We start from the raw sequence: 14,026 nt of genomic DNA on the forward strand, positions 1-14,026 counted from the left end.
AGCCCCATGTGGACCCAGAGATGTGGAGGCTCGTTAGCCAAAGAGAACTGTTGATTCCTCTGCCTGAGATTATGACTTCAGTGCCTGCCTGCAGGGTTGTGGCATGTGGAACGCCATGCAGCTTCTGAAATCTGGCCTTTTCACAGAGTGGGGATCCCTGTTCAGTGAGGAGAAGAGCTGCTTATTTGTTTCAGCTATCAATGCCAAAAAAGAAAAAAAAAAAATCAGCTGTTTGCTTATTTGGGCAGTAATACAGCACACCATCTCTCTTATTCTACTTTTTCTCAAGGGTTAATGATCTTTAGCTAAAGGTTCAAAGTTAAAAGATTTTTATTTTATAAAATATATGAAAACTCTATTAGTGACATCTTGGGAGCACTATTCCTAGTCATTGTGCAAGCCTATATGAATTACATTTCAGTTTTACATCCATTAGTTTTAATGGTCTGAAATGTGCCAAATAAGTTTTTGAAGGGATGAGCAAATTATTTTCCATCCTAAGAAGAGACTTTGAAGAATTCTATGATAAATTTGCTGCCCTTATCCATCTCAAGTGAATTAAAATTTCAGTCCACTTTTTTAAAGATCCCTAGAGAATGAGATAGCTTATCTTCTCTAAATATATCCCACTGTAAAATTGTTGATTATAGCAGAAAAGTACTCAGCCAGCACAAGTTTTCCCATTAATTTTATGTTTGTCTAACTTTTCAATGTTAGCTATGCATTTCTCTTAAGTGGGTTGATCCTAATCTAGACTGAAAAGCAGCCATGGCCAATTATCATTTTAAATAAGTGAGAAAAAGTCAATAAGTACTTCTTTTTCTGCATAAATAAAAATAATGAAGCCATGATGGCATTAGCATCTACTATATATATATATACACATACATACATACACACACATATGTATATATGTAGATATATTCATATTCTTAGACTCTCTAAATTCATAAGATAGAAATATTTTAACAATCTCAGTTCAACAGGAACAGTCATTTCCCAGGGTAAATGCTTTCATGCCCATGACAGTTAGAAGCATGCCTGGTGGTCTTTCCCTGTACGTGTCCCTATTCATTTACCTTCTCTGAGTCTTTCTAAGTATTATTGTTTTATTAGTTGTCCTTCCTTTATAGCTTTTTAATATCTAAGCTTTTCTATTATATTTTTATGTCAAGCTGGAAACCAGAGCTAAAAATGAGGCCAGAAAACCAAATATTGATGTTTACAATAATAATTTATTGGGCACCTACCTGCATGTGCCAGGCACTGTGCTTGGTTTTGCAGGATGAAAAAATGAGTAAGACTCAGCCTCTACTCACAAGGAGCTCACAATCTACAGGTGATGGGGGCAGTGCAGGTAGGTAGACAGATAACCACTCTACCAGAATAGGCAATGCTATGACAGAAGTTTACCCATAGTGCTATGGGAACACGGAGAATATGGTGGATAACTGATCCTAGGTGTGCGTGTGTCGCGGGTTTCTGGTAAGTTTTCATGTAAGAGATTTTTCATCTGAGACTTGGAGTGTAGGTTTTTGCGAGTAAGTACAGCAGGGAGGCTGGAATTTCACCAAATATCAAAACAGGACAAAACACATCTGACGGTATGTCATTCAAGGGAATGGGTGAAACATAAGGTCCACATGCACTATGGAAGGAGAAGATGCTAGAAAAACAAGAGATAAAAAGATATGGAAGGTCTTTAAGTAGTGAGACAAGGAAGAGATTGGGTCTTGGCAAGAAGGATTATGTTCCTCATGAGAGGAGCCTATTAGATCTGACCAGCAAAGTAAATTTTGCTGACTTTGAGACCAACTAAATGCCAGTCAAATGTCTGCAACCCAAATCTTTCTAATCTGAAAGAAGATCTCAGCATTCTTCCCTGCATGTAAATGAGCCTAGGAAATCTTATCAGAATTGTGGATCGTTCCTCTGTTCAGATTCATTTGTTTACAGAACAGTCCCAGTCCCTGAACAATTAATTTTAATGTGGAAAAGGCTCTTTCCTAAAAAAGAGAGAGAGCTCCTAGCTTGAACTGAAAAATGAGTCAGATAAACAAGACAGGCAAACACCAAGAAACAGGTTTCACTAAAATTTGTTCTATTCTCCCAACATTATTCTTTTGACTCCATTATTATCTTGATTGACAAAGTGATTTTTTTGTTAACAAGCATGCCAAACATCCCAGTGACACAGCCAACTTGTGATAAGACAGTTCCTAAGATGATGAGAGAGCATATGGTTAAACTGTGCTATCTTCTTCACACAACCTATTTTTAGAGGGAAAATTATCTAAAAGGCAGAGGAAACTTTGAATAGCATGTTCAGTTGAAAGCATCTGAAAAATGACAAGTCATCACAGTCCAAAGGTAACTAACTGATCATGAATTTGGTATTTGTATTTTGAATGGTCTTGTACTTGATTGGTTGAGTCTACCGGTAGTACCAAGTATGAATGATTGGACTGAACAAGTTAGAACATCCACAAATGCAATGATATGTTTCTGATGTACATGTAACCTGCCCAGAGGAAGTTTAACTTCATTCTCAGGTCATGTGGTTTGAACCCAGTGAATATAAATTCACTGCTTCCTACTTCCAGGGCTCTCTAGATGAAGTTCTACTATGACCTTTAACTTATAGAGTTGTTAATCTCATGGAATAGTTATGGGCTCAGTGATGGAACATCTCATGTTATGGTTACCCCAATGCATTTGATGATGGTACAATGATCAAAAAAGATGCCAGTGATGACAATTGAACGTCCCTTTGCCTTCCCAGCCTCCTTCATATATTCTCAGGCATAGGATGACAAAGGGAAGTCCACGAGTCACATGAAGAAAGACTGTAGCCATGGATACAGGATCAGGAGCTCCTTTGTCTGTCTCCATCCCCACCCTCCATGTCATCACCCAGTTGTACTTCCCCCTTGTGCTGTTCTTGTGAATTCCTCCATCATCTCGTCGCTAACCGCCATCCTCTACCCAAAGTTCTGCCAATGGCTAATTCCAACTAAATCAATGCTCAAACCAATGCTCAAACGCATAGCGTTTGAGTTCAAATAGTTGTTGAATGAAATAATGACCTCCGAATCCTCCAAGGTAACAGGATTTTAGAGGAGTGTCTTTTCAAAAGAAAAAATGCTTCTTTGTGTGGGGTGAAAAAAGCAAGAGTTTTAGATTCACATTAGCCTAGGTTTGTACCTAGGAAGATAATAATTTTTATCTTGAACGTTTTTCTGAGTATTAAGAGAGATAGTGTGTATGAAAATACCTAGCATAGTGCCTAGAACATACTAAAACCTCATAAAATGCTCATTTCCCTCCTCTGTGTCTAATGTGGTATTTTAGGATGATAAGTAATAGGGAGTAACTAATCTCTGATGCAGTTGGTTATCTTAGATGGGATAGAGATAAAAAGCAGTCACAGGAAAGAATATTGTTAGGAATTTTTAGAGAAAATGAATGTTTCTATGGTTAATTTTCTTGGTTGGGGTTTAAGAAGAAACTTTTGTCCATTAATTATACTTACCAATTTGGTCTAATTGGCAACTACCCCAAAATGAATAAAACAAGCGGGAGTCAAGAGAGAAAAACGGCAGGCATCCTGTCAAAAAATAAAATCTTTGAAATTTCTACAACCCAATGGTCAGATACACATTTTATTAAAGAGACTGATCGCCTAATTTAAATAATTTTATACATGTGATGGCAACTCAAGTTGCACATTCAGACTTAAGCAAAGCACCAAATGGCCCTTCTATACCAGCTATATCTTATCCTATCACTCCTTTGATTAAACATGTCCTTAAAATCAACATCGCCTTTGCTGGAGGAAGTATCCTTCATTATATGTTTCAGCCCAGGTGACTGTCCTGGTAACGAAAGGGTTAAGTGAATTAATTCATGTTAGCTGCTTGCAATAATGCTTAGCACTTAGTCAATTCCTCAAGATATGTTAGTTGTTGTTATACTAATTATAATAATAATTATGAATCTTTCAAATCTGTGTTTTCCAAGACTGAATAAGAATCAGATTCCCCTCTCCATTCTTTTAAAAATATTTCTAATTTCTGGAGATAAATGTCCTATTCTCAGGTGATTGGATACTTTTGACCTAAAAGAAGTGCTTTTTCAGAGGCTAATGTGCTCAACCGAAACCAATGTCATCATGTCGTTCAATATATGTAATATTATTTACTGAAGAGATCACCACATTTCCTTCCATTCTCTCATTGGCCAAGAAAATGACTAATTAGACAGATAGATAAATAGATATAGTCATATATATATAATATCTATCTGTCATATATATCTATGTCATCTTTCATTTTATGTATGTACATATCTATCTTTAAAAAAGTCATGAAAGCCATTTCATTATAATAGATTTCCTACCAATTTGTCTATTCTATCCCTAATTGAGAGATGAATTTAATAATAAAACATGTCTCTGGAGTTGTTAACTGACTAAACAAGCTAGCTTTGGGCTAGACGACTCAGGCAGTATCTCATTTCAAATGTAGGAGAATCCTCTGAGTATGAGCAGCTCTGCCCTGCCCTTTTTTGTTCCTTCCCTAGAAACATTTATGGAGGGCTTCAGATCCTCGAGTTAGGTTTTCTGGCCCTAGCTCCCTAGGATAAAGCCAAACTCGTAGAGCAGCCTCAACGTGTAGCAGTTGGCAGCTGGTGGTTGGGTAGGGGGTAGCTGGTTGGTGAAAGGCATAGTAGGTTCACACCCCACTGTTCATAAAATATCGCTTGGTAATTCCTCACTGCCCAAAACCTGGCAGAGCTGCCTTTGCATAAAATGTATTCACTGGGGGAAAGCATAAAGCAATATCTCTCAAAGCACAAAATATAAGGTTGGTTCCTCTAGATTCTCAATAGTTTGCAAAATAACAAGCCAAGAGTAATTACTATATATTTTCTGGAAAGTTACTAATTAGCATGTTCCTGAGAACATAAATTCAGCTTGGGAGCACACGCCTCCCTAGGCTGCTCTACCACTGTGTAGGACAATTAGACTGCTTACTAAACACTATGAGCAAAGCCTCAAATAGACAACAACACAAACCCTACTGGAAACGTAGCACAAGCATTTGTTTATGGAATCAAGCCCAAAATTGGATTAGCTATGTCCTCCCTGCAGAGTGAACGGCACGCTGGCATTTTCAGTTTATTTCTTTTATCCCTCCAGTTACCAAATCCTAATGAGCAAAAGTTAAAATGACATTTTAGTGAAGATCAACTAGATTGTTGAAGATTTGTTACAGGGTTAAAAATGAAAATGTCTGGATATCAGGTATCTATTGATTGTGACCCCAAATGCCTTGATAGTTCCTTAACTACCCTTCAGGACGGAATGAAGAAAACAGTCTCAAAGGGAAAAATGAGGGAATAAAGGACTAAGGATTTTGCGTCAAATAAGCCTGGTGCTCTAAGTAGCATGGAAAACCTTTTTTTATTTTAATTTTCCTTGTGCTGTGTTACATAGAATAAAAAAAAAAAAAATGCCTCCTAAACTAAGATAGTGACAATGATGAGCAAAGAGCTGCAGACTAGAAATGTGAAGTCCTGAGTTCAGATAAAAGCCATGCCACTTAATTCACTGTGCAAGTTTAGGGAGGACACTGACCTTTCCCAAGTGGGCTTTTCTATCTGGAAGATAAAGGCATTGAACTGGTGAAAAAAAATACATACATAAAAAAAAAATATTTAGTGATAATGTATAGATACAGAGATACACCTATATCTATAAAGATATATCTCTATTTCTATATCTATAATAAATACGTAATATCCCACTTATCATATTATTCTATAGTTTATCTTCACATTGCCCTATTAAGAAGAGTTGATCAAGGGAAATGGTGAAACATATATACCTTTTCCTTATCATTCTAATAATTGTATTTCCTAAAAAATTAACCCTAGTTCACATGTGATCTTTATTTATATTTGCAGCTGAAATTTTGCTTATTCAGAGAGGACAAATAATTTGATAAAAATAAATTTAATTAGACCCTATGCTGTTCACTAAATTTCTGGATGTCAAAACTTTTCACTTGCACTGCTTGCAATCATTACCTACATTCTACTTATCAAGATTTTCCTTAAAACACTTCGGCCACATACCCCCATGAATATTCCACCAAGATATGGTCTATGTCTGAATTCTCATTGTACTTCATATCATTAAAGGGCATTTAACACTTGGTGCTTTATAATGTGGGTCTTTGCATACCGAGAGGCAATAGAGCACAGTGAATGAACGCAGGTGGACGTCTTGGGACTTCCATGTATTAAAAATCTGACCTTGGGGGCTATTGCTTGACCTTTCTGGGCCTCAGTTTTTTTATTGGTCAGTAGGGATAATAATAATGGTACCCACTTCATAAGTTTTTATACGGATTAATTCAGTTATTTCTTGTAAAGTGTTTAGAATAGCACTCAGTAAAGATTACTTATTGCTATGGCTTATTTATCTTGCAGCCCCTTGCTTTGTATATTGTAGGTGCCCAAGCAAACACTGGTAGAGTAACAGAAGTATTGTCAAGGGAAAATAGAACAGAGAGAGCAATTACTACTTATTTTAAATGACAGATATTTCAAGTCCTCATTTTGTCACATTTTGAAAAGCTGAAGAACTCTGACATGTATTTTGGCTCCCTATGAAGCATCTTAAAAGTATAGAGGAATAAAGAAACAGTGGGAGCCACTGTTTCTGCAGTGAGCATTACAGACAATCTTCAACATGAAACAGCTGTTGAATGAGCTGTTGAGTAAGACAGCTCCATCACAGGGAGTAGGACCTAGGGAGCAGGGAGCCAGACTTTGGGGTGCCCAGAAGCATGATGAAGGGAAAATGAACAATTCTAACTCTATTTGACTGTACTTCTGGTATAGATACAAAAGTAGGAAATATTTTGGTAGCTCCATTATACTAGGCTACCTGGTTATGGCTAAGAATTGGAAATAAATTTAGGTTGCTTCATCATTCACCGACTCCTAATAGGGAAGATGATCTTGCTTTGAGTTCAGTTATTATCCAATGTAAGCATCAAACCTGTTACATTGGTTTCATAATTTTTATGCACATACTTTACGTAGGATTTGAGAATATTATTCTCTATGGTGTGTGCTTAACCAGCCTCTCCACTTAGGTTTTCTGAGTCAACCCTTTTGTCTTAGAAGGAGCGGAGAATTGCCAGCAGACTGAGCGAGAGGAAACAAGGAATGCCAAACACAGCTGTGCTGGTTCCTCACCCACAGGTCAAGAAGAATGCACATACACTTGGAGGGGGAAGGCACCAAACTCCTAGATTACAGGAATAGGCTGACTACTTCCAAAGATTTCTTTCCCCCTCCCTCCCTCTTCCTTCTATCCCTCCCTTCTTCATTGCTTTTCTTCTTTCCTTTCATCCTTCTCTTGCTCCATCCCTTTTTCTTCTCTCTCTCTCTCTTGCTCTTTCTCTCTCTTGTAAAAACAATGTTTGCTCGTGGTCAAAAAAAAAATGAGAGGTTTTTTCAAGGTATAAGTAGAAAGTGTCAATTCTTATCTTACCTCTCCCACCTAAAGTCTCATTCCCTAGAAATTGTTAGTTAACAATTGTTCACCTGTGTCCTTTCAGATATTTTATACCTATGCATGTATATGTATATATACATGTCTAATTTTAAAAGCACAAATGTGACCATAAACACACAGTTCTGCTATTGTACAAAAGGTTTTTAACTTTAGAAAAGGAAAAAAATATTACCCTTGTATATCTTTCCCAAACAGAGCTATTGCATTATTTATAATAACTTTGAGGTATTTTGCTGTATGTCTACATATAATATAATTAGTCACTCATTGGTGAATCTTTGGGTTATTTCCATGTTTATTACTGTAAACAATATTGCAATAAATGTGCATAGAATAAATTCCTAGTAGTAAAATTACATTTAAAATTTAATATTTACACACACACCAGCACATATTTCCGTAGATTACATTTATTGACACTAGACATTTTTAAACTTTGTGTTTTGCCAGTCTGATAGGTTAAAAACCATTTCATTGTTCTCTTAATTTTCATTTCTTTAATTTTGAGTGAGGCTGAGCATTTGTATTTTCTTCCCTGTGATCTTTCTGTTGATATATTTTGCCCATTTTTCTTACAGGACTTTTTTTTTGGATCTATAGATGCTCTTTGATTATTACAGAAATAAGCCTTTTGTTATGGTAGCAAATCTTTTCTCTGCTTTGCCATTTGTTTATTGAATTTCTTTACAGTATGTTCTAATGGGGTTTCTAAACTTTGAATCTATTTTCCACAGAAACAGCTTGTGGAATAAAAAAGTCACAATAACTCTAAGTTTGCTATTATAAAAAGATTAAGGAAAAATATACTAGGCAAGGCAGAAAAAAGGCAAAGAAACTGTCCTACATACGGAGTATCCAGAGAGAAAAGGTGAGGTTTATTTTCAAAGTGCTTGCCTGTGGTTTCACTAAATCTGTAAGGCAATAGATCCTCTAGACTTTATTCACTTAGCAAGATAGAAGGGGAATTGCAACTGTCTTAAAGCTCCACCTTTAAAGTTTCATTGAATAACAGGAGCTACAATTAAAAAAATTAACCAAGGTTGGATCAATAATCACACGTGTTTCTTGGTGTCTAAACAAGGTGACCCAATTCACCGTCTGTTAAGAGCAGCACTACTAATTAATCTTAATAACTGCCAGTGTCAGCAAATACTCTCAGTTATATATTTCCTGGCATTCAGAAGATTTCAAGAGCGCTTCAGGGGTACCTTGCAAAATTATTAGTTATCACTTAGGGGTTATTAAAATGTAGGAATGTCAGATTGGATAATTGGTATAAGAAAGCTTCAAATCCCTCTCGAACTCATCTGCTCATCAGGTCTTGTCAAACATTCACTCAACAAAGTTGGAAGATGGGCCGCTCTTATTCCCACAGTCCAGTTACAATCTTTCCTTCTCAGGATGGATCTGAGAGGCTGACCAACCTCCATTCTATTGCGGGTTATCGACATTACAGTCATGCACAGGTCCAGGATTTATCTTTGAAACATTAATATTAACAGGACAGTGTTGTAGAAGCATAGTGTCTGTTCTATTCATTTTTAATATTTTGGGATTTAAAATGTTATCAAATGATGTGTAACAAAATACGTGGCTAAGAATCCATTATGAAATGTACATGCATTATACATAGATGGCATATGCAAGTACTTTGAGGATAAGGGGATTCTGTTTGAGTTAGCTTAAAAAGTTAACTAAACCGGGATGGTATAAAAAAATCTATATAATTTTAGACAGCTTGTCTCAATCTGATTCCCAGGGGAAATGTTAATTTCCAAAGCTAGGGCAAGACTCTTTAACTATATATCACTAAAAAACTCACAGGTGAAGAGTGACACGGCAAAATATGAAGCATATGCTACAGGAGCTATTTATGGACAAGGTTTCTCAATGAACATATTGGAACATATAGGTATATCTTATTTATGAATGACAGATACATTTTATCTCATGTGCCAACTCCAATCACTTCTTAATAACCATTTGGAATGCTATGCTGAAAAGGTGGAGTATAAAAACTACTAGTTGTACCCCAACATCTATTCTTCCCTTCCTTCATAGTAGTAGAATTTAGCCAGCTATGTGTTTGCTCAGGATAAAGACTACAATTTTGAACCCCTTTTTAGTTAGGTGGGAATACGCATCTAAATATTGGCACACAGGATATAAGCCAAAATGGTGCCTATGGCTTTCTTATTGTGCTTTTTAAAGAAAGGGTTATAATTTTTCCCTTGCTCCTTCTTCCTGATTCCTTCTGGCCAGAATGTAGATATAATGGTGAACTTGCATGGGCCATGAAAATAGGGATGGGCAGAGCAAAAGTTCTGAGCCCTCTACACTGTGAGGCTACCAGGTCAGATGTGGGCTCATGTTCAGAATAATGTACATGTAAAGAATAAACTCCTATATCAGTCAGGCATCCATTTTGAATCATTATTACAGCAGCAAAACCTGTGTTCTAATGAATGCGAAATGGGTCTGAGCTAGGACAAGGCTCAGTGAGAAAAGTATCATGCCAGCTTGGCAATGTCAATCGTGGATTAGGGACCCAATGGTCTCATGCCAATTCTTACTGTATGGATATCCAATTTACTCCCAAATGGAAAACTTTCCAAAGAAACTCTCATGTAACTCATACATTATATCTTCTCCTTGGCACCTGCCTTCTTCCCTGTGCTACTATTGACCACTTTGAGCTTGGCCCCTCTGGATTTGTTATAAATACAAAGAAGCGAGACCGACTTAACAATCATAATAAGAATAAAAATAAGTAACATACATATTATTTATGATATATCATTCATTTATATGTAAATTATTACAGTCCTTTAAAATAGCCTCCTGGGAAGCTGTATGCTTATTTCGATGATGCTGCTGTTGCTAAGACAGTTTTGGAACTTTTTTGAAACTGTAAATTCATGCATTTTATATAATAATATGAGTGGGTCAAATCGCTTAAATTTCTTTCATGACATATCAGCAGCTCTTTATTGAGCACTTATTACTCACAACATTAACGTTAGTTTTGGTCTTGGAGAGGTTGGTAAATCTCTTAGGGATGTCAATGGTATACTCTTTAGATCATCTATGTTAAATTTCCAGGGTAAGTTGGCTTCATAATTTTACAATAGAAAAATAGTAATATGTAAAAGGGGTCTACTACAGTCCAGGGAAATGAAAGACATACACCAGAAATGAAGGGGAATTTTTAAAAAGCACTGCTTTATGGTGTTTTATTTCATGAATTTATTAATTCATTTAAGATTTATATTACTGCCCTGCTCCCTTATGTCCAACATAATTCTCAGTGATTTATTGATGAAAATTTAGAGTTTGCTTTGTATTCAATTTCAAATCCTTCTTTCTACTAGAACCTTGGCTTATTAAAATATTCCTTGGAAAATGAATTCTAGGAGTAGGTTCTCCAGGAGTCTATGGGTAATATAACACATATGTGGGCCTCTGTCTATACCCTCAAATCAGCTAGTAACTGGAGGATTTCTCTGGGCATCAAGGACAGGGGAGCGCCCATCACTGAGTACATTTCTAGAGTCACTGAGCCTGAAACATATAAAGCAGTGGTACTAAGAGCAGGTACTGCTGAATTGGAAATGCTGATTTATTTCGTGAGTCAGTTCTGCCTGTTAAGCAGATCAGTGTGTCTCTCCAAATGAAAAACATCTTCCTTATAGCCATTATAGCAGAAAGGTCAGCTTAAGTCCATTTACAGTTTTCGAATATGCTGAGAGCTCTAACATAGACAGTGATTTTGGTCCTCACTCGGGAGAGAACAGATTCAGAACAAATGACACTAGATATAACGAAGAAGTACCCAACAGTAAGTGACATTAGGATCTGAAGGAGATACACTAGGGCTGACATCCAGCCTGTGCTGTGGATGGATTTAGGATGCCGAAGTCTTTACAGGTTGTTAAAGATTTTTAATCTTACCGCTGGATCACTATTGCTGTTGCTTCCACAATATATCTTTAAACTAGGGTCGAATATCTCGGAAGGGTGTGACCCTGATGAATTGAGTGGTGGTGGGGAGGTGGCTGTTGGAAAGATTTGAGAAAAAGACAAAGCAAAAAAAAAAAACCTTCAAGGAAACATAGTCGGCGAGGACAGGGCAGGGCGGGAGGGTGGAGGGCGTTGAGGAGCATGGTTCCTAAGGGATGTGATTGGCATTTAGGCCAGGCAATTCTTCATGTGAAACTATCTTGTATATGGTAGCATAGCAACATTCCTGCCTCCTCTTGAGAAACACCAGGAATTGTGTCAACCCCCCAATTCTCCTGATATTTTAAAATGCCTCCTAGTGGGGGTAATGACACCCTAATTGAGAATTACTACAGCCATGTTTAAGAATTATCACCAAAAAATGGTGGTAAAAGAACTAGGACATAAATGATGTAGTCATGCATACTTCTTTTTGATTATGAAAATTTCACTGAAACAAAATGCTTTAAATTGGTGCATGTCACCTCACAGAAATAAACTTTTTAAAATAAAATCTGTAACCAATTGGACTTTACCACGTTGACCCACTGTGTACATAAGCATGTTAATGAGGCTCATCTACAATAAAAATTAGTGAAAAGGGGAAATAATTGTTCCCATATAAAGCATACCTTCGCAGGATGATAGTCTGTACTACTGGGGGACAATATTATTTTTGTTAGTTTGTGTCAGTACAATCATATATGAATAGGTATGTTGGCTTAGGGACTACTTAATAAAACATACATTTTCCAGAGAACTCTAAATAGCAATATTCTCAAATACTAAATTGAATTATGTTCTATGAATTCTGCAATTGTTTCTGCTACTTATTTACTTAGAAATGCCAAGCCCGTTTTAATCTGCTGTTTTAGATAAAAGTACTTTTGGTGGCTCCATCAGATGAGGCCACACTCAAATGTCAATCGTTACTCTGGGGCAAAGAAATTATAGAACATCAAATTCTCTTTCAAGCAAATCCTGACAGTAGCAAAAGCACTGGTTAAGGAAATCTAAACCTATTCAGACACTCCCATCAATTAATATCACAAAATGTATCTATAACAACTGCCATGAAGACATAATGCCTTAGACTGGATTTAGTCTGAAGTAAATTTCCCTTTATAGGAGGGAGATGACAAATTCAGAAAATTCTAGTCTTATAAGAAAATTTCTGACGACTGAAGGTGATAGTCACAATATTAGACTTGTACTCCAAATAAAATTTTACATCTGGCCAAACCAAAAATAAAATTGATACACAAAAGAATAACACTTAAATCAAACATAGCCCAAAGAGAAGTAGATTTCTGTTCTCTTTCTTCAGTCATCTTTTTTTAATAAAATAGTAAATTACAAGAAGAAAATCTGATATTGGCCCAAATATAAACTTTTAAGATACATTCTGGGCCAATTCATATTTTGTCCAAGTTCTGACACCATCAAAGAGTACTCAACAATCTTAAATGACATTCATAACAATTACTCCCATACACTGAAATACCTTGAACCTCTAAAGAAAGATTAAATTTTCTCCATTATCATTAATTACTTAGGCAGGAGGAACAATTATATTCTGTATGATATTTTCCAGAATACAACTTTGAGCCTCATTTTTCCCTTTGGATCCAGGGATACATGACTTCTTGACAATCACAACTAGTTTCTATGTGTGGTAGAGATATTCTGATGAACACCCTGGACTCTGATGGGCTTTTAATGAAAGGCTCTGGGACTAAGGTTGGAACCTATGGTGGCCAGGCTATATAAATGTGGCTTCCCACAGTGCCATGAAGTCAGGAAAGCAACCAACTTTTCTGAACTGCCACATGCAAGAATCCTTTCATATGTGAATTCACTTAATCTCAGCACTGCAAGAAATTACTGTCCCTGCTTCACAGTTGCAGAAACACAAAGTCGATGAGACATACAGTCATTTGTCTAATGTCACAGAGCTATGATGTCCTGAAATTCCAAGTCTCCCTGTCACTTTCAACTGACATCACCCGCTATAGACAAAGATCTCTTCTCCTAAATGTTATATTCTTCCCTTCACACTCTTAAAAGAAAGCCACAAGATTTTTCTAATCTTCCTTTTTAAGAATTGCTAGGAAATATAGTTTTTAAATGATTTTTGGCCAGCTAAGAGTAGAACTTAGAATTAGAAAAGATGATTGTTAAAATTTTTAGCTGAATTTTAGCATGCAATAAGTAGTTCTTAATTTTTATTTTTTGAAATAATTGTTAAAGAATTCTTGGATCATTATTTGTCATTATGTTGTTACTGAGTTAAGGAAATACTTTTAAAATCTACCCTGTGTGTGGTCAACACAAGTTTAAAAAATGTTTGGTACTAAAATATTTATAGTCATGAAGTACAATAAAAAATTTAGGAATCTTTGAATTTCCTTCAAAATTATTCAGAGGAGAATGTAG

General features: G+C 36.2%; 1 protein-coding gene across 8 annotated transcripts in view; it reads right to left on the reverse strand.

Moving 5' to 3' along the window:
• Window positions 1-14,026, reverse strand: part of TRPM3 (transient receptor potential cation channel subfamily M member 3) — a 497,328-nt gene that overhangs the window by 207,691 nt on the left and 275,611 nt on the right. For 4 of the 8 annotated variants that reach the window (XM_006918428.2, XM_025051438.1, XM_025051437.1 and 1 more), the window contains one exon: window positions 3,533-3,607. The exons of the other annotated variants lie outside the window; for them this stretch is intronic. In XM_006918428.2, coding sequence (XP_006918490.1) covers window positions 3,533-3,607 — 75 coding nt within the window. The remainder of the gene's footprint in view (window positions 1-3,532; window positions 3,608-14,026) is intronic. 8 annotated transcript variants of the gene reach the window in all.

This window comes from Pteropus alecto, unplaced genomic scaffold (assembly GCF_000325575.1).
Source record: "Pteropus alecto unplaced genomic scaffold, ASM32557v1 scaffold95, whole genome shotgun sequence".
Lineage (NCBI taxonomy): Eukaryota > Metazoa > Chordata > Mammalia > Chiroptera > Pteropodidae > Pteropus > Pteropus alecto.